The 24949-nt window shown below is 39.9% G+C and overlaps 1 protein-coding gene across 5 annotated transcripts in view; it reads left to right on the forward strand.

Annotated features, from left to right (window-relative positions):
• LIMCH1 (LIM and calponin homology domains 1) overlaps window positions 1-24949 on the forward strand; it is a 180441-nt gene that overhangs the window by 108895 nt on the left and 46597 nt on the right. For 3 of the 5 annotated variants that reach the window (XM_061471599.1, XM_061471607.1, XM_061471626.1), the window contains 11 exons: window positions 743-853; window positions 5351-5546; window positions 9892-10141; window positions 10845-11117; window positions 16487-16777; window positions 18043-18297; window positions 19587-19931; window positions 20638-20961; window positions 21522-21755; window positions 22934-23182; window positions 24115-24150. In XM_061471599.1, the coding sequence (XP_061327583.1) occupies window positions 743-853; window positions 5351-5546; window positions 9892-10141; window positions 10845-11117; window positions 16487-16777; window positions 18043-18297; window positions 19587-19931; window positions 20638-20961; window positions 21522-21755; window positions 22934-23182; window positions 24115-24150 (2564 nt within the window). The remainder of the gene's footprint in view (window positions 1-742; window positions 854-5350; window positions 5547-9891; window positions 10142-10844; window positions 11118-16486; window positions 16778-18042; window positions 18298-19586; window positions 19932-20637; window positions 20962-21521; window positions 21756-22933; window positions 23183-24114; window positions 24151-24949) is intronic. The other 2 variants (XM_061471618.1, XM_061471636.1) reach the window with 2 other exon arrangements.

Below are 24949 nucleotides of genomic sequence, written 5' to 3' on the forward strand. Positions count from 1 at the left end.
AGAAAGTACATAGACATTTGCAAGAGCAATTCTTGGCTTTCTTTCTGTGCTAGTTTTGAGTGACTTATGAGTTACAGGGAGAGAACCTTCAAGTCAGAACTTGAATGAAACCACTAACGCTTTCTGTGTTCGTCTGATAGAAACAGCCAGATGCTTATGGGTTTTGATTAATCTTGGGCTAAGCATTTCTTAAGCTAGCAGAAGCCTGGAAGTAAATGTTCTCATGTCATCTGGTTAATTACATTAAGATGATTAAAAATGAAACTACCTTTTCTGTCCTTGAAATAGGCACGCATTTGAGAAGTTTTATTTATTCCATTAGTCTTAATGGTTTTCATTAACGACCACTAATATTAGTATTCCTTAGAGATTTTTTTCCTATTAGATTTACGGACATATATTTATATGTGTCTTCTAGACAGTTTTGAATATCTTGCCCAATTTTACTATTCAGATTTATATTTGCTGTTGATTTTCCACCTAGACACTACAGTTTAATCTTTTTCTAAAAATACCAGGAAGATAATGTATTAAGTTACATATTCTGTGGGATTGTTTAAATTTTCATAGTTACCCAATGCATTTATATATAGCCACTGACAGACACTTTCAATTCTGTTTTATATGTAACAAAGTCATATGCCACTGTACGCTTTAGAATAAATGAGAGATGCTGAAGGGAAGTAAATTTAGGTAAGTGACTGTGTAGATGGCTGCAGTTAATTCATATTAACTTTTGCAGGTGTTAGTCACCATTTATTGGCTAGGGAAAGCAGCAAACAACTGCACGTCATATAGTGGATCAACCCTGAACCTGAAGGAATTTGAAGGTTTGCTGGCACAAATGAGAAAGGTATCTTTTTGTTGTTTTGGGATTGGAAATTTCGTTTGACTTATTACTCCCATAAATAAGCTGTTTGTTGCTAAATATTAGAGAAGTGGGGGCTGGGATACAAATTACTTACTAAACCCCTACCTCCTTCAGAAATGTTTCTGACTCTGCCAAGCAATGAACCCAACTTTCTTTGGCAGCCAACTTCGTGATGATATCAGTGATGCAGCACGTGATGTCAAACAGGGCTTTAGAATTCTCATGTGATTCTGTCATCTTCATTTCCATATGTTTTGGTTTGAATTATTTTTATTTATTACACAGTTTCAGCTAGAAGAGCTGAGACTCAAAAGTAAGATAGCAGAGGAGCAGAGATTTTTCTCCTTTAAAACATTTAGTCTCATGGGTAGCTATTTTAAGTTGCAACATAAAACATCAAACCAAAGTATCCAAATAAAGCTGAAGGGTAGAAAAAGGAGATTATGTTTCACCAAGGGCATAGTTATGATGAATCTGTGTTTTGCTAAGCTCTAACTTCTTGCTAAAATCATATTGGGTGGTTTATGATGAGCTGAGCTCTGTTGGAAAGGAGAAGTTGTAATTGCTCTGCAGTGGTTTGGGGGTTTTTGGCTGAGTGCTCCAGCATGCCCTGAATATGAGATATTTAAACTCAGTAATATTTAGCATTGATATCCAAGCATGCATTTACTGGGGAAGGAAGGGGCAAGGAGCAGGCATGTAAGAAGATGGCAGCACCCAGTGCTAACATTGCATGTGTTGGACATAACTGCTTATGAAAGGCCATGCAGGTAGTTCTCCAGTCCACAGAGAGCTTTGTACCTGTTACTTCTTCCCCATCTCATGTAAACGGCCAAATCACCACAGGCAGTAGGCTTTGGGAATTGTGGGAGACTGCTCATTTTACTCTCCTTGAGTTCTGTACTACTGCATCTGGACCAGCTGCAGTCCTTCATCCTGGGATCTCAGAAAGCCTGCACCAGATTGCTGCTGGAGAGGAAGAAATACTTGGTTGACTGATAGCAGCTCCTATACCCTAAATAGACCAGAAAGCTTTAACAAAATGGGTAGAATTTCTGTTTGTGAGCCCAGTTCCTGTGAATAAGCTGGTAGAAATGGAGAGGAAAAGAGAACATCCTCCTTCTCTGTAGAGGTTTTTTTGGTCTTCATTTGAAATGACCTGTGTTAATCACTTGGGACTTCGGCTCTCATGAGTTAATATGACTGAGCCTAAGCAATAAAGAAATAAAGGTAATGCTTGAGTTGTTTCCAAATAGAAGATGCAAGGAAGAAGCAGTCCCCACTCCAAAGAGTCTGTGAAAGGTGAGAAGAATGGACAAGGGAGCTAGCGCAGAAAAATTGTCAAGGTGCAGGTTGTTATAATGTTAGTGCTGCATGGTATCATGGTTTATATTTTAATGTTCAGTCTCGCAGCATGTGACCCCTCTTTTTTCCTGGTGATGTTTACCCATCAAACGAATCATCAGAGCGTTTTAGAGGTCCTTTTCTTGAGCTCTTTTGTGGGATGAAGTAGGCTGGGGCTGAAAGGCAACATTCTCCAGGGAGCTGATGATTGTGGGGTGCCTGGCTGGGCAGTGCAGACTACTGCAGGTCGAGAAAAAAGCAAGAGGCTGTACTTAATTTGTTGCAGATGTTGGAACTGGGAGCAGAGTAGAGATCTCATAAAATCTCAAAGCTATATATTCCTTTATCATAAAAACAAAGCACTTCGCAGTCCTGAGAAGTCTTGTTTAGGTGGTGCTGTTATTGAGGGTCACTGGTGACTTATTTTAAGGTCACCTCCCTACTTCTGCAGCCCTGCAGTATGTCCCACTGGCAATTTTGGGCTTGTCTGGAACTGCATTTGAAGAGAATTTGGTTGTAAAATAGAACATGTTAATCATGCTGTGCAACACTCTGATGTTCTTTATAGCTGAGCTTGAGTGATGAAAAGACACTTTATCACATTCTCTACTGGCATTTTTTTCCACGGAATTTAATAATTAAATAGATCATGAATTCAGTCTGGTTTAGTTTTTCTGTTATAAATCCTCTTTGCCCTCCTTTTTTAATAAGCAAATCAAAAACCAGCTCAGATGTAAGTTGTCTCCGACTCATCTTTTTCTACTTCTCATACTGAAAGGTCTATTTATTTCTAATTTTATTCATGCTACTCTGTTTTTAATTTCATTAACTATTTGGGTACACATTCTTCTTCTAAAATAGAAAATCCCAATGAAAAAACATCCATGGCTTTTTGATTATATTTGGTGGGTGGAACTTCCTGGAGACACACATCTTATATTTGGCAATCACACTTTTACTGCCACTCAGTCACATACTGTGTATTTAAGTAGGTAATATGAAAGGCTAATGTGCTGCTGTGTGTTGTATTACAGTGTTATCAGTCCCACAGATAGCCACTTTCCCATTGATAATATTTGGGAGATGACATTTGTTCAAGGTAGGACAAGTACCCGTCCGTGAGATGGCACTGGGCTGGGAGAGTAGCTTTGCCAAGGGGAAGGCTGTAAAGAACATGTTTACAGAAGTCTAGGATCCCATCCTGGTGCCTGCCTTCTAATTCCTGATGAGCAGCATGCAAAATTAACATCAACAGGCTTTTGAAAATAGGGTCTGTAGAACTCATTAGTTCACAATTGGACTATTTTCAAAGTCTGAGAGATAGTGATTGGCTTTTTGCCCAATTTTAAGTCCCTGAAGCTGCTGAATAGTTCTGTGTCATTCAGTAATTTAGGAAAATGGAAGTGTGCCTGAGGATTGAGAATAGCTGATTGGTATGAGAGGATTTAGGGAATTTGGATTTTTAAAAGATTTTTTGATAATGTCACGAACGGGATGTTGATAGGATTTTTAGATTTGTTCTTGGATGTGTGCAACTCATGCAGATTTCAGGGAGACAGATCTTTGTTGTCTAGTGTTTCTGTCAGTATTTTAGCTCACTAAGCAGTCCTGGGAAGGAAGTTGCATAGCATTTAGTTACAAACTTATTATATATACATTTTATTTGTTTTTAGAAAATACTTCCACTTCAATTTGCAGTGGGGTTACTTAATGACGTTACCACAGTTTAGCTTGGCCTTAGGTGACCTTTGCTACTGCCCTTGATGTATTTTTTGGCAGAGTAGCAGTGAGTGGCACTAATTAAGCCCTCTTCCTGAAAAGTCTGCAGGACTTTGGGGCTTGCTTCAAGCATCCTTCTTTTCCAGCACGAAAGTCTTGGCATGTTAATACAGAGCTCTTGTCTGTCCATCGCTTCTTCAGCAAACATGCTTTCTTGTGGAGGCGGCCTGCTGTAGCATACTGTGATGTTCCCAATTGATTTTCTCTCATTGGCAATATTAATGGGTAAAACCTTAGCAGTCAGCAACAGTACGAGCTGCGCTCAACATAACCATTGTGCTCCAGCTAGTGGAAAGCAGGGGGTGCTTTGCAATTAGGAATTAATATTCAAATGCTTCTGGGGGAAAAAAGAAAAAAAAGCATCACATTCCAGCCTCTTTGGGTCACAAAATGTCAGTCTGATAATGGCACCCACATCTCTGACTTTACTTACTGTCGGGAGAGAAAAAAACAGATTTATCTTTGACTGAACGTAGTTATTTTTGTTTTTTCTCAGCCTGTGCGATTATAATTAATGTTAAGACACTCTCTAAAACAAGGGATTTATTATAATGCAAGGGTGAGGATGGCTTCTATTGACCTTTTCCTCTGCTGGAGTTTCAGTGTTTTAGTATGTGCTGCTTGCACTGGAAAGAATTTATAATCACAGGGCTGTCAAAGACAACCATTGTTCTCCCTGCTCTGAACATGTGGGTCAGCTACAAGTGCTTTCATATCCCCCAGAGCCAGGAGCTGGCAAAGAGTAAAGAGCACAACTGAATTCTTCTGAGGCATCAGGAAAAGCGTTTTGCATATTTTTCATTGCTGATTGCTTGAGAAAGACATCCCTCTTTCATAACAGGAATTTCTCTTCAAGGTAGAGGGAGGCTGGGACACACTGCTTCATTATTTTGCCGAGCTGAAGCAGCAGCAGCAAATGCTGTCTGCTGGTGTCCCAGCCAGATACAATAGATGGGCAAGGGGAGGGGGGGGAATCTTTTGGAAAGCAGCAGACTTAAACCTGATGCAAGCACAATGTTAAAACTGTAGTGCCTTTGCCTGTGCTATGGACTATGGACGACAAGTTTCAGGTTACTTTCGGTTTTGATCACTTTATTAACTTGCCTATTGCAACTCTTTCTCAGGTCATTGTGCTAAATGAGTTCGGGTTTTCTCTTAATCAGCATAAAATTGGGGTTTATTGCAGGCTTGCACTTTTGTTTTGAAGGGGCAAAGGAGAAGAAAATAAGGAAACCTATTTTGGGGGGAGGGTATTTTTAGTATTTGGGAAGGTGCTTTGTTTTCTGATGTGTAATGGATCTCACGGGTATGTCAGTGGCTTCTTTATGAAGAGGTACTTGCTGTGCATCCCTGTAGGAAACAGAGGATATTGAGAGCCCAAAGCGCAGCATTCGTGACAGCGGCTATATAGACTGCTGGGACTCTGAACGCAGTGATTCCCTCTCCCCACCTCGCCACGGCAGAGATGATTCCTTTGACAGTCTGGACTCCTTTGGCTCCCGCTCGCAGCAGACACCATCTCCAGATGTAGTGCTCAGAGGGAGCAGTGATGGTAAGTACTGGTCACAACGTGGCACATGCCTAACATTGTGATATATAACTAACATTTCTGGAGCAAATGTACCATTCGGAAGTGGGACACAGCCTCTAATCTGATGGGTGAACTTCTCTGTAAATGCTGATTTGTGCTCCCTGAAGTATAGATGACTTTGCCAACAACTTACTTGAAGTCTGTCTCAGCTAGGATAGCATAGCATTGGAAAATGAGTTACATCATTGCAGTATAACTTTATGATGAGAAGACTGATTTTCTGGGTTACGGTGTAAGAGGATGTTATGCAGACTCATTTTAATTTATAAACTAATCTGGAGCAAGAAATAAAACTCAGGAACAAGGGAAGTACAGAAGTGAATAAAATGTTTGCCTAAGTAAACCCTGGGCAGAAAAATGAAGTAGAAATATATCGAAAACTTGACAAAGTTTTGAAGTCTTATGTACAACATTTTACTGAATATCCTATTTGTTTTCATGGTATTTAGAAAACTGTGCACATTAATAGCTCCTGGCATCAGAGTTGTGGCCATCTTTGTACACCTTTGAGTGAAGACATGCAGCTGTAAGCTTACAGAAAGGGTGCTGCTTTTCTGCCTTTCTTCTCTGATTCCCAGGGTCTTCCAGAGGCTTGTAAACTCAGCGTGCTGCATGAGGGGGGATTTGCTAGGAGTAGGTGTGAAGCATGCACTTAGGTTACCTGTTGGGATCAGAATTCTAGTACACAATAAAAGGATGCTTGATTAAGTCTCCCTTTGCATGGTTACTTTCCTGCTGAATGGGTGAATCAGTCGTACTTTATCATCACATGAAGTTACATTCCACACATGAACCACTTCTCCTTTGTAATATTATTTATTTAATTAAAAAAAAAAAAGGAAGGGCAAAAAGACTTTTTGGTAGGAACCAGATGTTCGTACTGCTCTTGGCAGTGTGAAAGAAACTGGTTCTAATCATAACCGGACACATGAGAGATTTCCTGAGGTGATGGGAAACTCCTTAAAACTGAAAAGCTGTCAGGGAGAGTTGGTATCACAGCTGAATTAAGAACTAGCTGTGGAGAAAGTAGGGCTAGGATCTGCTCTGCTGTTTTGAGTGGCCTATGGTACTGGGACCATTGCTGGTTGACAATCCAGAACCAGCTACTGGGGCTGATTCCCTGAAGCAGCCTCATGCCCCCTCAGACACTGAGCAGAGCACAGTCTCCAGTGTATGAAACATTTTTCTGCCTTCCCAAATGAGACGGAGTGTGGTGTTGGCAAACAGAAACACCTCACATGTCCTAATTAAGAAGTGTTGCTCCATTCTGGGTGATCAAGGAGTGTCCAGTGTCGCTGCCTACTTGGAGCTGGTGGGCAGCCAGTTACATATGTCCTGTAGCTGCTTCCTAATACAGCTGCTGCCCTATTAGGAGATTTTAGGAAGGTTCTGTGGTTGGTTGGTTGCCACAGCTAAGACATATTATCTTGTCACATTCTTGAGTCCATAACAAACACAAAATAAGAAGCAAGCATACAAAGCTTTTTCTTAAAAATTAGTCTTTTAAGCATATCCAAGACCCAGGGTGCATGCAGATGTGTGCTCATGTATGACTTGAGAGCCAACCCTTTCTAACGCGTCCTATTTTCCCTGCTTGCTGTTGCCATAACTTCACAGCTGTCTCCTCTAAGAGTTGCAGGTGAGGTGTAGCTTGGCTGACCTTTTTTCTGTCAAACCTTTTCTGTGGCCCCAGCAGGCCAGTGTTTTGCTCAGCTGCACGTACTTTTTGATAGAAATAATGTATATGAAAAGCTGGATAGAGTAAAAGGTCCTGCTTGCATTACTCCTCTCTGCTTTCAGACAGGAGCTTTATAAACCAAATCATATGGTAGTGAAATAAAACTATGATTCCTTCCTATTGTAGAATGAAAAAAAAATAAATGAGTGAAGATGATTTAAGTGATCCTAAGGTGATGATTAATTTAGGTGGAAGTAATAAGTAATACTACCTTCACAAATGTATCTGTGATTAGCCCCACTGTTAGGAACTGCTCTGGTGTCCCTTAACAAAAAGCAAACAAAACCAGGGGTAAGCAGATCAGTTTGTTTAAAACACAGTAGAATTGAAGACTGACCTGCCCGTAGAGTTGCTAATGTACTCAGGAATGAATAAAATCCTCTGCTTGGCCAGCAGTTGTGTGTGAATCCTTGTATGAAGGATCTGTGCATGTCTTTGGTGTGTAACTGCTTGTTACAGGTTGTGGAAACTGGTAGAAACGTCGTCTTCTACTTGGAAATGCAGAACAGCAAAGTTAAGGTTGTAAATGTAGAGCACGGCTGCATCTTCCATTTGGTACTTCTGATTCAAGTGCTTTTTTGCAAATTTGAGTGGAAAATAATTTCAGTAGTAAAATATGAATACAGAAGTTGTCTTTGAAGAACTCAACTTGGGGATGCTGGTAGATAACATCAGTAATGGGGAGAGGAATCTGTTCTGCTGCTGTGGATATCTATTGCAGCATTGCTATCTGCTGGTTCAAGACTGATTTTCATGTGATACAAAAATAAAGAGCAGAACAAAGTCAAAAGCAAACAGATTTCCAAGTAACAGTAAGGGATCTTCATTTTCTTTTAGCTACTCTGTGGCTCTGCTCAGTCTAGTGATACTACAGCTCTTCAAACCTCAGCTGTCCTCAGACATCCGTGATTCTGTGGTTGTGCCTCCAATTTTGTTTAGACATAAACTCAGGTTACCAGTCATGGTGCCACTTATCATATGCTCTTAACAAAAATTGCTCAAGCAAAAGATTACTGGCAAAAAGTACGTTGTGGTTTTTGTCTAACTAGCTCATTTCCATTGTCTTGTCTTTTCTTGCTGTTCCCTTTCACTCTTCTTCATCTCTCTCCAAGCAAACATGGCTCAAGTTGCTGCAAAAGCTCTTTGCAAATAACATTCCTAGCATATTTAGACCTCTTTTCCTTCCTCCACTTTGAATTATACACAAATGCTACTTGCGATTTTTATTATTTCATTGTTTTCAGTTGTTCATTAGGTAGCTCAGTGAATTAGCTAGTAATTTACTAGTGTGGTGAACTAGCAAGAGGACGCAACCAGGGTGGCTTCCCCTCACTCCAAAAAGGGGAATAGCTATTGCAATTACTAATGCAAGTGTTGCAAAGGAGCCAAGGGCCAGAAGCATCTGTTGCTCCAAAGCTGGGAGCAGATCTGAATGCTGGTGGGAGAAATGGCTCAATTTCACTCATCAAACCAGACCCGTGGTCATGTTACTTACACTGCTGGGAGAGAACTATTTACGTAGCTTCTTTGTGAATTACTTGAAAAGGCTCATGATGGTTCAGGGAATCTAGTGAATGTCAATTAAGTGCCTTCCAAAAAATGCCTATGAGGGCACTTCCACTGCAAATGCTCCTTAAGGTATTTGTTCTACCACTGGGAGTTTTGTTTTCAAGTTGGAAAAGTCCAATCCCACCAAAATGGGTTGTAAATATCAGGAGGCTTTGAACAAAAATTTTGAGCAAACTAAAGTAGTCACTCAGCTCTGTTGATCATATTCTGTGTAACTCTCTTTTTTCTCTCAATTTATTTTCTTTGCCAGAGAGTATTCTTCAGTCTTTGCGATACTGACATAACCTCTAAATCCCAAGACCCCTTCTCTCTCTTCTTGTACCTTTCCATCTGAGAATCAAGTCCCTCTGTCTATTTTGCAGTGTGCTAGACTGATTGACCAAGAAACCAGTGAGACTGGAGAGAGACCATCTGAGATTTATAGTTTATAGCAGCTGATGTTTATCCTCAGATTTTGATCAAAGTCAGTGAATAATTGTCTTTGATCAAAATCTGGTATGTGCATTCAAATTGACGTTAATATGTGCGTGTAGAAGCATCCATGGATTCCTGCCATTCTGTAAATATATGGCATGCAGCCCTTTTTTGTTTGAGCATATGCTATGCATAAGTAAGTCAAGAGTGTGAATCAGGTCAAACATACCTATAGGTACAACTAGGAGTTATTTGGGCTTTAGTCAGGTAAGCTTCTGTAGCTGTACTGTGTGATTGGTAAATCGGGTTTAATCTGACCCTGAGGTTTTTTGTTTGACCTATGGCTAAAGATGAGTTTTTCAGGGGTAGAAAAGAAGGGTTGATGGAAAAAAAAGTTTACTCTCTATGTAGATATTACGGCTACTACCTTCAGTGGCTGATTTTAAAATACAAATACAGGTAGAAGTAGCCTAATTTTTTGGTGCTCACATGCTAAGTGCAATTTTTTGGTGATGTCTTTTGTGATTTATAATTTATTTTAATGGATGAAAGTGAAGAGGGAATTTTTTTCTTCCTTCGCACTAGGGAGAGGAAGTGACTCGGAAACGGACCTGCCACACAGAAAGATGCCAGATGTGAAAAAAGATGATATGCTGGCGCGGCGGACCTCACACGGTGAACCTAAATCAGCTGTGCCTTTTAACCAGTACCTCCCGAACAAAAGTAATCAGACTTTCTATGTACCTGCTCCACTTCGGAAAAAGAAAGCTGAACGGGAAGAGTATCGAAAGAGCTGGAGCACAGCAACTTCTCCGTTAGGAGACAGACCTTTCAGGTAAGACTGGCCTGTTCAACTCTTCATCAGTGATGATGCTTTACTACTTGCCTGATTTTCATTTTTTTCATAAGCCATATGAAGCTGTAGTAAATCTCTTGCTGAGATGGTACTGAGAAATTGTTTGTAGCGATTGACCAAGGTGCTGGAAAAGCAGTAAGTGGAAAGTCATTGTCTTGATGTCATCATTTACCATACAACACAATGTATAGCTTGTGTTTGACAAAGATGTTGGTTAATGTAAGCTTGTGTTTGACAAAGATGTTGGTTGGATGTTGATGGATGTTGACTCAAACCCACAGCTGGACAAATATGTTTTGAATGATCTGTCTCAGTTCTCAAGACAGTTACTCATTGGCAAACAGTACTTGTAAGTAGTGTGTGATGTATTCAATCAAAATAGGTAACATTTTTTGCTCTTTTTTTTTTTCTTTTTTAAATCAATTTATTTTTATGTTGTATTCTATACACCAGTACAGTTTATCTTGCTGTGACAATGTGTTTCTGCATGCTGGTTTTGTCAGCTGTTAGTTCACTTTCTGAATTGGCCTAAGAAGCAACTTCTGTTAAAGAGCATAATTCTCTTCCCACATCATTTATCAGCATATCACTTGGCATCTTGATATCAACAAAATGTGCTTATAATAAATAAGTGTATGTTTCAGGCACAGCATACGTTAAACTACCTTGTATAATTCAATAGCAAACCCCACCCTGAAACCATAGAAGAAGAACAGAATGAGACATCAGGACTGTGTGAAAAGGAGAAAGTGAGCTCCATCGCTCCTGAGGCAAGCTCCCTTAAAAGTCAAGTAGGTTTGAATCAAAATGAAGGAAATTCCGTAGACCAGTCTCCTTCATGTAGTGCAAAAGAAACATCAGCACCCAAGGGGAAAGATGCAGAAGAGATGAAAAAGTTAAGAAGGCTTGAACAAGCTGGCATTACGGTCATGTCAGCAGCCCAGCGCTATGGCAGGTTAGCCCAGCATTGTGGGAAATTGTGCACGCTGCACGTTTTTAGGATTGGCTGAAGTGTGCGTTTCCTTGATCTCCTGTGATTTCACTTCTCCTAACAAAAGCCCAGTCTGCTAAGCACTCACAATTACTAGTGAAGGTCTTGGTCTGAAAAGGCTTGTGATTGCAGAGTTGTATGAGGCTAACTACATTTGTGCTGAGAAATTGTATCATCTTACAAGCATAATGTAAACAGACTCCAGGAAAACTACTACACAGACAACTTGTCCCCTTCCATCTAATGCTTTCTTGCATTTAAAAAAAAACAAACCATATAAATGTACATTAAAAATGTCTTGTTTAGGTGAAGTTTTGAAACTTACTTCACTTGTTGCCAATGGAATTGTTTAGTTTTATGAACTACACTTTTTAGGTGATTAAGAATTTCAGCTGTGTTAATAAATGATGCATTTCTTTTTAATGGCAGGAGCTATAAGAGTAAAGTACTTGTTAACACATGTACCAGTTAAAGCATGGAGGCATAGTTCAGCAATCATAATTTGACTGACTTTGGCATGGAGTATCAGTAGTTATTCACTTGTTACCTGTGTTATTTATTTTTGGATGTTGTTCAATTTCGTTATTTCCTGTTCTTTAACTCAAAAGCTGAATGATGGCTAGGCTCACTACCTGTGCCTTTCTATCATCTGATATCAGATCCTTATGTCAAATCTCATTTTTCTCATGGGGATGGCCTGCAAAGCAGAGTTTTAACCAACATGTCAGAAGACTAGGCTCTTATAAATTATCAAAATGTTTTGGCTGAAGGGCAAGTGTTAAATCTCCTCCTGTCCAAAACACTTTTTTTTTGATTGTAGGGTGAATTTCTGGATAGTGATTAGTTTAGAAGATAGATATGGATCTATAGTCTGGACTTTGAAATATAGTAGTAAACAGTACAGCTCTTATGTGATAGAGCTTGTTTATAACACAGTGGAGCTTGTCTGTAGCCATATACAGGTGTGTCATACTCATATAGTCACAGTATATTCGATGTCATATATCTTCTCAGGTTTGCTTGACTGCTGTCAAGCTGTTATGAACCAGTGTTTGTGTATGGTTGTGGGGCACTACTTTAGCAAAGCCAGATACTAATAAAGAGTTACTATCTGTCATATATTAGTCCTTCAAACTCAATCAGGAATCCATAAACCGCTAGAATATTAGCATACTCCTGTTCTGAGCCCAAGGCTGTAGTACTAGCCTTGGTAGTAATGTACATTAGGTAGTAATGCAGATTACTGCATTGCGTTGTACAGTGCACAGCAAATAGTGCTGTTTGCATTTGCATTTGCATTTGAAGGATGCCCACCGCATTGAGAGTCCCCTTTCCAACCCTGTGCTTGATCCAGTGGCTTGATTGCCATGAAAGAAGCACATGAGATCGAATGTGTGGTTCTTTGGCAGGGAATTGGGTCTCCTCTTTCCTTGTGCAGTCTGTTGTCCTGAGAGGCCAGAAGGAGAAGGGAGGCAAAATAACAAGCTGTTTTCCTTCCTGGCTCTCAGTGGAAGCATCCTGTGGAATCTGGCAGCTGGAGGAAGGAAGAGTTGCTGTTTGTCTGCTCCAGCTCTGAGGGTCAAAGAGCAGAGCTTCGTAGCCTAAGCTTCACCATAGTGAAGTAGGAGCCTGCCCCGGAGACTGTTGGAAAACACAGCAGAAAAGGCACTGGGGTTAGAGGTCTGTTAGGAAAATTATTTGTATGTGTAAGTGGAAGAATGGTGGGTGAAGAGAAGGGAAGAATTTAGCAGTGACACTTCAGGATGCAAGGGAGCCATTTAATCATCTTTCTTAATGTCTCATTGTCATTCCTTGTTCTTTGAACTTCTCCATTTTCTCTCTCTTCTTGACATCAAGTTCGAATTTCCATGCACTAATGACACTGAGCAAATCTCATTCCATCTGGTTTCTGTATTCTAATTAATTTTTCTTTCACCTCTCTTATTCCCTCATCTGTCTATGATAGAAGCCTCTTTTTTTACCTGAGGTTGTCAGTTTAATTGCAGTTCCTCTGAGTTGTTTACAGGCTGTTTCCTCTCAACGTATTGACCTCTGGAGGACACCTACTGTGACTTTGAGTTCTACAAGGCATCTAATTGTTCCTAAAGCTGAAACTCAGTAGGAGACCTTTCTGGGTCCAGCATGGGAAGGATTTGAACTTGTATGCAAATGTATTTTTTGCTTGGAATCTAAGTACTTATCTCCATTGATGCAGCATGTTGCAGGAAAAGGCTTGATTAAACTAGATGCTATACAAATGCGTGTCAGAAAGCATTCCGCCTTCCCAAAGGAGCATATTGTCTCTTTACAGCATGTTGTTTTATTGACGTGTGATCCTCCTTGCTTGCTTATTGTCTGCATCTGTCTCTTATTTACACTGTTGTATCTGAAAGGTAAGGATCAGATACATGGAGATTCCTTAAAAAGAGGATAATCAGGTGTGTTGTAATAGATAATGGAGAGGAGGATGTAAGAGAGAAATGTGAGCAAACATTTTTTGCATGCTTGTTGCAGAAGGGACATGGATTCTTAACAGTGCATAAGCATGCAAAACCCTTTTATTGTTTTAAAATGCTGTATAGGGATCCACAGGCCTGTATGAGACCCTGCTAAAGGGAGTGCAAATGCCCACAGTCTGACACCTTCTGTACCAGCGTAGACCCGGGTGCTGTTTCTGCAGGGGCTGGAGCTGGGTGTGCAAGAATAACTTGCAAATCTGCTGGGAATTCTGGTCCATTGCAGGCTTCAGATCCACAGTCTTTACTATCTCTATGGTAAATTTGCCTTAAAAAACATTTTTGAGAACATCATAGACTAATTCAGGAGACCCCGAAACATCACAGCTAATCTCTGATTCCATTAAAAACAAAATGTAAATGAATGGAAAACATACTTAACCTAGAAACTGATAGCTGAAGTCTAGTTACATACTAAAAGCTCAAAGTTTTTCAGTTTTTTTATTGCAGTGAACTCATAGTTGTTCTTTTGGGTGTTATAACTCACTATTTCTTTGTTGCCAAAACCACCCTTCTTGGAAATGCTGCATTTGATGCTCTCAAGCTTCAGTAGGATTGGCAGGCATAAGGTTGAAAAATACAGCAGTTTTTACTGAATAATCACTTAGTTATAGCTCTTAAAAACTAAGCATATAAACAAACCTAACCAGCTCAGTAAATAGTCATTGATTTTCATTTAAGAAGTATATATAAACAAAATTTAATGGAGTGTTGTGTTATTTTGTACATGCCCTTTATGTCCAGGCTTCTGAAAATTATTTCCAGATTATTATATTTCAGAAAATGGTGATGGTACCTGTAGTAAAGTCTGATTGAAGTAAAAATAAGTTAATCATATATACCCTAGCTTATCTGGGAGAAAAACTAGGTTAATTGTACATACCCTGGCTTATCTGGGAGAAGAAGTCCCAGCATATATGACTTAGATAGCTATTTTCCTTTGTGCCTAAAACATTAGGCACGGTGTGTCGGCTTTTTCTTTAAGGCTTTCATATTCTTCCAGTGGGGTGGAGGGGGGAAGGAAAGATGTCTTAAGACACCATGAAGGAAAATCAGACTCTTTCCCTGGTGGTATTCTTGTATTTACTGTAGTGCAGGTTTAAAAAGCAAATTGGATTCGGGCAAATTATGCTTGTGTATTTAAAACCTGCGGTTTAGAATTGAATGACGTAATATACCTGTCCAACAGTGAAATTTGAACCTGAAGATGACCTTGTAGGGCTGTTGTCATTGGTGAATACAAGAGTCAACATGCTTAATAAACTTATTACCATATTCCTTTATGGAAGAAAGTGATGGAAGACTGTTGTAGTGTTGTTCTAAGTGAAGGCTAAGGAATTGGACCACCCTAGCTGATGGAGAGTGTATGCAAAGCAGCTCAAAGCCATCTATTCCAGCTGTTTCTGAAGCTGTTGTGAACAGAGATGCGATGAGGGAGAGGGGCAGCAGTTCCCTTTGGAGCACCATGGGCTAGTGTTGTTTGTTGCTTTGAATGAAATCTCAGTCCTTCAGAGATACCTAAGAAAGAAGTTGCCTTTGGCTAGTTTGAGAGCAAGCTCTCCACATTGCTAACTGGAGTTCCTGTGCATTGCAACATAGCAAGGTGAAGGCAGGCAGATTCATATTGCTGCTCTGTCCTCTGAGCCTGAGCCAGGCTGATCTTCCCCATAACTATCTCCAGCAACTGTGTTCAACAGTATTTTGAAAGGGCAGCTGAGGCCACAAAATAAGTGGTGTGTAGAGCAGGCTTGCAGGGCTTTAAAATGTTTTAAAAAACAGCTATTTATAACACTACCATTCCTTTTTTTTTGATATTATAGAAACTCAATGCAACCCCTGAGCTGTTTAGATTTTCTTTCTTAATGTCAGTCTGCTTAATCTTTTGTGATACTCTCTTTTTCTCTTGGTATAGCAAGGTGTACTATATGAAAGGAAATGCAAGATATTTGCGGCCTACAAAAGTACTGCATGGAGCAGTGTGCTGCTTAATATCCAACTTCCTAAATTATCAATAAATGCAATTTTCACTTTTAAATGTGAGAGTCGCCTAACTCTTGCCATCTGTCCTTTCAGTTTGCTTAAGAGTATTGACTGTTACAAGTTAAAATAAGCTTAATCTTTCTGGGCACCAGCTGTTAAGGGTCTTTATTGTAATCTTCAGTAACATCAAGGCTGTGTTGGTATCAGTCACATTTCTGACCAAAGCAGATGGCAGTGTGTTGCAGCATGCCAGCATCATTGAGTACTGATACTGTCACTGTAGCTACTGTATGTCAGCATTGGCATACAGGGCTTATTCTGGGAGGAGGTGAAGGTTAGTTAGGGAAAGAATCAAGAATGGATGTGTGTGAGAAGAAAAGCGGTTAAGAATATTAGGGCAAGCAGCCTCAGTTATTACTCAGCTCTTTTTAAAAAAACAGAGCCATTAAGAAGAAAAAGTGACAAATCTCTGCTCTTTTAGGATCATCAGTGTTGGCCAGGGATCAGGTATCTGCATCAAATATCTTTCTTTGAAGTGTCCAAGAAGTTTAATACTGCCATTTACAGTACTACATTCACTGCATCTAGTATGTTAAACTAGTTCTTACTGGTTCTTCTGGCTGTAGCTTAAATGCTGATTTTTTTGTGTGTGAAGTCCTTGCTGATTTATTACTTGTATATGATAAGTTTTATATATAGCAAGGCTTTGCCAAATCTAACAGCAGCCTTGAGCGTATATGATAACTGTGCTTGTTTTATGACCTGAAGATGCGTGCTGCCAGTGCCCTCTCCTCCCCTGATGCATCAAGAGCTTTATTTAATTCTGCTCTGTGTTAGTAAAAAGCCTACATGCGAAGACAACGGAAACATCCCAGACATCATCCTTCGCAAGGACAACCCCTTCATGACATGTTACCAAGGGAAGGATTCTGGTTCAGAAGATGAAGCATCCAGCAGAATTCCTGATTTAGAAAAGGATGACTTTGCCATCCGGAGAGCCAGAATGAATCAACCCAAACACATAGTTCAATTTGACTCCTTTTTAATTGGATCTTACACAAGTAAAGATAAAGGTAAACTGGAAGATGCTAAAAAGCCATTGCAGGTGGAAAAGCAGGAACATGCAAGGTGTGCATTCATAGTCTTTTTCTTTCTATTATAATGCTTAATTTCAAATGGCTCATTGCTGTGTAGGATAAAAGCTGTTTTGGCTACAAAAAAGAAAAAAAAATAGAGGGTAAAATAAATACAGAGGCTTTACTATAAAGTGAAACGAACAAATAAAAAAGATGTAGATTACTAACTGTATGGTTTTTGTTAGAGTATCAGGACCAGGAACATAAATTGTCACATTAATGTGACACTAGACAATTCTGTTATCTAAGCTCATGAGACACTTCATGAGCCTGAATACCAGAGAATAAACTTAGAAGTTATATTTCTGCATCTCATCTCTTTTGCTGAACATTTTCAATACATATGTTTGCATGCATTGTTTAATCTAATGCCCTTCTAATACTCTGCATAAAACATAGATTTAGATAAGGCTTTAGTTAAGGCACTGAGTACGTATGCCTGCTCTTCTGCACTGAATTGCACATAGTTGCGCATAGTCCTAATGTTTCTTACACAGCATTGTTATTGGCAGCAGACCATGGGTTACAAGGTTTCAGCCTAGAAAATCTCTTCTTTCTTCTGCTCAGTGATACCGACCTTTAAGAAGTCACTGAACACAAGTATCTACTAGACACAGTTCTTCAGGAAACAAGTATATTTGTTCTATTTGTGCAAAGAGGACTGATCCTAGATAAAAACACTATCTATACATTACGGTGGACCTTGACTGTAATAACTGATACGTTCAGAAAGCTTCTCTTAATATTTAGTAGCTCTTTTCAGTAATGCAATGTGTGCCTTCAGTTGCTGGAATTTGATTACATTACCATTTTCTAATGACTAGTTTGGCCCAGCATCTGAAGAGCACATAACCAAATTTTAATATTCTAATGCTAATGACATGACTCTAAGATCAAAGAACTTCTGTAGTATGTTTGCGAGCAAAACTTGAATCACTTTGCTAACAATATGAAAATGAGATATTTGTAACTATTTAAGAGAAAGCTTATTGCAGAAATGCTTGCTACAGTAATAACATTAAGATTTTTCTTGCTAGGAATAGAAGTCAGATTAAGAAGTGGTCTCAACAGTGCATGAGCAGGGTAGCATAGATGAGAGAGTTCAGCTTCAAATGTTTATTTCCTAAAATTAATGTAAAACTAATCTTACAAATTCAGTTTTATCTTCTTGTGCTCTGAATCTCTTACACTGACACTGATGTATCATTGCTTCTTTGAAATATCTTTCTTGCTGAACTGGAATGTGCATTAAATTAGAAGAAGACGGGTGCACATGGCATCAGTAAGGCAAATAGTGACAAGGAAAGAAAATCCACTTCTGCAAACTGAGAAGACTGAGTCAGAGGAGGAACAGCAGGTGAAAGAGCCTGATACTGAAAGAGATGATTTGGCTGAACAGAAATGCCAAAGCACCCTTTCTCAGCTACGAGAAGATGCAATTTTTGTGAATGCCTCTATAACAAAAGCAGATCTGAAGACCTGGAAAAGATTGAAACTGTCAGGGGAGCCCAGGTATGGTTTCTGCCTGTGGTCAGGATTGGCACCTTGGGAAGCATGTTTAGTTTGTCACAACCCAATGTGTGTGCTTGTGGTTTTAAACTTGAAGAATGCCTTGACGACAACCAGTCCTTACCTATTTCAGTTTTCAGAAGTCCAAAATCTGCATAGGGATGCCATCTATCATGAGATGAATGTGTATCTATCATTTGGAACACCATACTAGTTTCATAGTTACTTCCCTGGTGGACACTCTGAATGTCATGTCAGAAAGGGCCCTCTTGCCTTGTGGCTCAACCCACTTTGAAGCTGCTCGAAGTTGAACAGCACAAAGGTCCAAGTGGCACCACTAACTCAGTAGCACAATGCTGCTGCTAACAAAGCTATCTTCAGGACTTGGGACATTATACCTTAGGGGTATTACCTGAAGATCAGCATCTCCTTGCATTAATGTGGCTATACTGCTTTTGAGACCTGAGTTAATGTATCTTCATGGCCTTGTACTCCAGTGCTGAGTAAATACACCAGCACTGTTTGTCACGGCAGCAGGGGTTTCAGGAGCCTTGTTGTATGTTGTAGATGTGCTCTTATTGTAAACCAAACCTCTGTGAAAGGAGCCAGTATAAAGCCCTTCTTCTTAACTGTTTCCCTGTGGAGATGGGCTATAACGTATGCAGGTGACTTGTGGCTCCAGTAGGAAAGGATATCAACTCCTAGCCTTCCTATTTAGGCACATGCCATTTTTCAATTAAAGGTGGCCATCTGTTCATTCTCCTAAAAATGCAGTTACTGTAGCTTTAATACAATCAAAACTCAGTCATTGTGTTGTCTTAAAGATTTTAGAAGTTTCTTCTTTACTTTTGAGATGTTTCATTAAAATCAAGATTCAGCCCCCTTGGTTTAGGATGAGTGACTTGCCCTTGCTAGTACTCTCATTCTGCTGGAACTCTGCTATGACAGGGTGGGAGTACTGGTGTTGTGCAGCTCCACATCATGCATGGCCTGGGTCTATGTGAACAAATAAAGAAACTATGGCTGTGTTATGAAGAACTGAGTGGAATGGGCTGTGTTCTATGTTATTTCCCCTAAGGAAGAGCTTTCATGGATGTGCTCCCAGAGTTTTCCCAGCAGGTCTGCAGTATTTTTATCAGATTTTATCTGCCATTTAGGCCTCAGTATGCCACAGCTGTTTGTATCTGTCCTTGAGTTTGAAAAATAAAACCCTTCAGAACCTTAGGAGCATTGAATTTGCATTATTTGGGGTCTCATGTTGGGGGGATTCTTTTATTCCTCATTCTGACTAGTGAAGAAGATGTCAAATGTCCCAGTGACACTGTGCCACCAGCTGAAATCCCTGTGAAAGAAGCAGACCATGATGATTTTGCTGTCCGCAAAGCCAGAGCAAATAAAAAGGCTGGCAGCCCCAAGCAGAAGTTTGTGCATTTTGGGCCAGTGACTGAGATTGATCAACAGAAATGGGACAAACTCGTTATTGGCAGAGTTTCATCCAAGAACAGAACAGAAGAGGAAAGCAAGAAAGATGGTGTGGAGAGTCATTCTGGTGTTGAAAGCTCTCCTTCAAACACTGTTGGCAGTCTTGGGTTTGTTGAAAACAAGGATGAAATATCTAAGCCGCAGAATGAGCTCAGGTATTTGGTGTGGCTTATGAAGCGCTGCTGAGCTGGAAATGAGACCTGTTCTTGCCAGATGCTGATCTGCATGGGGGTGGACTGCAGCACAGACCTAAGAGCTGTTTATGTGCACGGCCTTGTTCAGAAGTCATCTGGTGCCTTCACAGTATCTTAACATGTTTAGGGTTATGCAAAACAACGCTCTGCAAAGGTCTTCTGAGAGCTTGCCTCAAAATTTCTGATGGTGGTGAAATCAATAGTGTCTGAGTCTGAGCTGTTGTTCAAGCTTTTCCTGCTTCTTGAATTCCAGCAGCTTTGCTCTGCCTGCTCCCAGCACATTAGGAATTTATCATTCAGCTTGCTGGCCTTTCGGATGTTCAGAAAATACCTTCTTAAAACGTAATGGATTTTCTTTTTGAAGATGTAATGCTGAAACCAGGGTGTATTAGTGCTCTGTGCTTCTGGCGTTTATATGGTGAAGAATTACAACTCTGGGAAGTTAACATATTAACAGAGCTTACATTTCTTTAGCTTTTCTTTAATCGCTTAGTCTGTGGCTGTAGCAAGATTTTTTTAATGAATGCTTTTAGCAAGCCGTTCATTCAGTTAAGTTTGTGTGTTTATGAAACATTTGCAGACTGAGGTGAAGGACTCCTCTTCTTACCTTTCATTTGATCTGAGAATGTTTTTTCTATCTCATGCCTCTTCTCAATCTCATCACTAGTGAGGTAGCCAAATCAAGTACAGATGACTCTTGCAGGAGAATGCCATCACCTGTCCCAACTTCTGACACCACCTCTGAGAAACAAACCCCATGCTGTTTGAGCAAACAGCAAGAAAGCACCGAGGAAGAATGCGACAAGCATTTACCAGACATTGAGAGAGATGATATGTTGGTTAGAAGGATGGGAACTTTTCAGAGGCGTATCCCTAGTCAAGTTCCCATACATTGCCCACCCCTGTTAGTAGCTCCTCATCTGCTGCAGCAGCAGCAAGGGGCGGCAGTAGCTCGTGAGGAGGATTCGAAGATTCCACAGGAAGCAGAAAGGTCAGAGAACAGAAGCTGATCCCTCTGAGCTTCATGCCTGGTTTTTGTGTGGTGTTAGCTTGGATCAGTCAGCAATGTTGTTCCATTCTTCACACGGCTTTTAAGGATGTGTTTTACTCATTCATCATGGCATGTGTTCTGTTTTATGAAATTACTTACAAGAATGTATCCTATGAACATAAAACAGTCTGTTTTCTCTCATAATGTTTAAGTACTTCAGTTGTTAATTGCTGTTCAGCATGAAAACAGTCTTTCATCTTTTGGGGGGATTTCTTTTGCAATCCGTGGTGCTTTGTCCAGACTTTTATGCCAGCTTTGAGGTGAATAATTCCTCACATACATTATTACGCAATCCCCAACTTCTAACAAATCACCTACATAAGTGTGGCATTTGACATAATTTCCTCACTCCCTGCACTGTAGCTAAAGATGCCTGCCTAGCTGTCCATCACTCTGCAACTGTGTTTTGAGTAACAGTACTCCATGTTGCCTGAGCATCTGCCTTTGGGCTGTACTGGTGAGCACTATCATGGAACAGTATCACTTGTCTCTCTGAGCAGTACTGTCACACGAGAAGAGGGCCAAGAACAGCTAGAAATCCTTCAGCTACAGAGCGGCGGAACAGAAGACAAAGTGAAATTACCAGACCCACAAAGAGATGACATGCTGGCTAGAAGAACTGGAGCTTTTCTAAAACAGCCTGGGCCCAGTGTTAAGCAGTTTCTTCCCATGCCATTTTCAAAACAGGAGAATAAGCAGGGCACAGCTAGAGAACTTGAGAAGAAGACTACGAGGTAAGAAAGTTGTGCTTCTCTCTTTCCTTTGTGGCTGTTTGGCAAGATCTTGATCTAGAAGAGTTGTTGGCCTAGCAGCAGTTTTTTCCATGCTTGCCTAGATTCTGTGCCAACTCTTTCTGCCCAGAAAAAGGCAGTGCAGGGTTTGTGGCCCTTTTGGTAGAGCTCTGTAAAGACTCAGAACAGAGCTGTACTAGATGCAAAATTCAAACAGCATGTGGACGTGGATATAGATAGCAAGATTGTGTTACGCTTGCAGAGGTTTCTGGTTAAATGTGAGCTAATAATTACAAATGTTTCTAGCTAGAAATAGAAGTGCTGGATATGGTAGGTTAGGTACTTGTCTGTGGCTTAGCTGGTGCCGGTGGCTTCCAAACAGGAAATACTCAGATCCCTCCTGGTAATGCTTAGTGTTTAGAAAAACACCTTTGTTCAGATGTGTGAGGCTATGTGGGGGAGTTGGCAGTTTAAGCCTTTCAAGAACAGTTGTTGGCTGGTTGAGCCACATGGAAACAGGAGTGGAAAGGTTCTTACTCATCAACCTCTTCAAAGCACATGAGGAGACAGGCATCCATGTGCTTGTGCATGCACAGGTGAAGCACTAGTGTATAGGTCAGCCAGAAGGAAAACTGTCACCTACCATAGAATTGAACAGTGATTTGGTGTTAAGAAGACCTTAAGTTTAATAGCTTAGTTAAAATATGTGCTTAATACTTTAACTATTGGTGGTGTCCCTCTTCAAAGCACATGAGGAGACAGGCATCCATGTGCTTGTGCATGCACAGGTGAAGCACTAGTGTATAGGTCAGCCAGAAGGAAAACTGTCACCTACCATAGAATTGAACAGTGATTTGGTGTTAAGAAGACCTTAAGTTTAATAGCTTAGTTAAAATATGTGCTTAATACTTTAACTATTGGTGGTGTCCAGGACAGTTTATGTTTCTGACTTAGAGGATTAGAAGTACAAGCATTTGACTCTCTACTAAAATTACACTTTTTGCACCTGCCTCGCATAGCTTGTCACCGATCAGCTATATGGGTTTGTGGGTATGTTTGATTTTTGCTTGTTTTTTGGTTGGGTTTTTTTTTTTGTTAACTTACAGTTGTGCTTTTCATTATGTGATTTTTCCAATGTTGCTTAATACATCTCTTTGCACGGCTGCCTTTGGCTCACTTAGGCCTGAAAAATGTTCCCAAGTCTGCAGTAATAGCTCTGGAAAACCTATAACACAACCGGCACAAGAAGAGCAGCAGGGGCAGGAAAAATACAATCTCCCTCCTGCAGGACAAGATGAGACTATTTGTACTGCCCAAGTGGGTGAAGGTAGCCTAAATGAAGTCCACCTTGATCAAATGCCTAAGCTTCAGGAGGTTCCTGAGGAAAACAAAATGGAAACATTGTCATCCAAGGATGAGCACCTGCAAACGTGAGCTCTCTATGGTGTGAATCACTCAGCTTGTACACCCCTGTGTGCACACTTCCGAATTCAGATTGTGCATTGCCTGGTGTGTTTTCAGTCCAAACTAAAATACTGTATGTCAGTAATACACTTTCTGGAAACAAACAGAATAGTTGTATAATGCATATTCTTTTGAAATATTGACATGAAAGTTAATTGAAAGGAAATATTTGATTACAGTATACGTTGAATTGCAAAAATGGTTTATGAATAGCAGAGGTTCAGCTGGACTCTGATCAGTTAGAGATGTGTATCTTGCTTCTCTGTGACTAGAAAACGTTGCAGTGTCAACTTTTGTACTTGATGTTCTTTTATGATAGATCTCAGATACAAATATGTGGTTTGCATGGTTCTAAACAAGACTGTCACTTAAGTGAATGACACTGATTTGTACATTACCGGTACCTTTGCTCAGCTACACACACATCCCCAAAGGAACCCCAGCAACAACAACAAAAAAAGAAATCTTGTGTCTTGCTTTCTGCCTATAATATTTGTGTCTTCCATACTGATTCTGAGCTGTGCTGTGGAATGTAACTGTTAAGTTTTGTCTCCATTCATTGCATGTGTGGCACTTAATGCAAATGTTAATACATTATCTATTTCCAATAACTCTTTTCTACACCCATTTTAGGTATACTTCAACAGATTTTTATAATCGGGGCATTAGTATAGGGTCAGGGAGGGACGGGTGGTGTTCTTACATAGTTTGACCTTCAGGTGATTAGGTAAGTCTTGTTTGCTGAATACACAGTTCCTGATCAGTATGATTTTTTTTTTGCCAGCTTTACTAATACAGGTTGGATGGTCAAGTGACAGTTACCCAAATTGTATGGATCTAGTTGCAATTACTGCTTAATGTATTTATCAACACTCTAATTTTATATTTGGTCTTGTAGATTCGGCCCCAGAACTGCTGTGTCTGATGACGCAGAGTAAGTTGTCTTGTGTCCACAAGATTCTATTTTAAACAACTTACACTGCATGCTTTCCCGTCTTCCTACTAATTTAAAATGAAGTTGATGCCTCGTTATTATTTTGCAGTGCTTCAGCAAATAAATTTTTCAGAAAAGCACTGAAAAATTGAATGCAATATGGCTTACATTGCAGCTAAACATATTAAAGAAAAAAACATAGAAAATGAGCATAACACTAATGTCCGGCTGTTGCTTGAAGTATTGTTTCCTGTTTTTTTTCTTTGTTCTTCTGAATTTCCATTGCCTCTAATCAGCTATGGGTAAAGACAGTTGGGTTGAATCTGGGCTCAGTGTTGAGTTAAAAAATGAAGCATAGCCTATACATGAAGAAAAAAGAAATCCTGAAGTAAAATAAAACTATCTTCTATCATTGTGATCTTCAGAATAATTACCAGCAAAATTTTTCATTAGCTGTTCCTTTATTGTCTTTTAAAAATTTTCTTTTGAATCCCTTCCAGGTTGGGTTTAATTTCATGATGTGCAAACTTCATTTTTTACTTAAGCTCTTCACCTTGATGCTTAACTTTTTTACATAAGGACTATGGCATTTACTGCACTCCAACATTTTAGTTGTGTGTGTATGTGTGCAAACTGTAGTTCAGAATAGTACGCAGTGTCATTTAGAAAGCTCTGTGAAAGTATTAGATATTCTTACAAAGTGTGGGCATTTAGAAGCAAAGAAACTGTTGGGAGCTACCCATATAATAATGTCCTTAATATCTTCCTGTTCACAGAAACAGAAGCTTCTCTGTCTCCC

This window comes from Pezoporus flaviventris, unplaced genomic scaffold, assembly GCF_033815535.1.
Source record: "Pezoporus flaviventris isolate CSIRO_AGI_PZ_B2104156 unplaced genomic scaffold, CSIRO_AGI_Pfla_v1 ptg000002l, whole genome shotgun sequence".
Taxonomy (NCBI): Eukaryota; Metazoa; Chordata; class Aves; order Psittaciformes; family Psittacidae; genus Pezoporus; species Pezoporus flaviventris.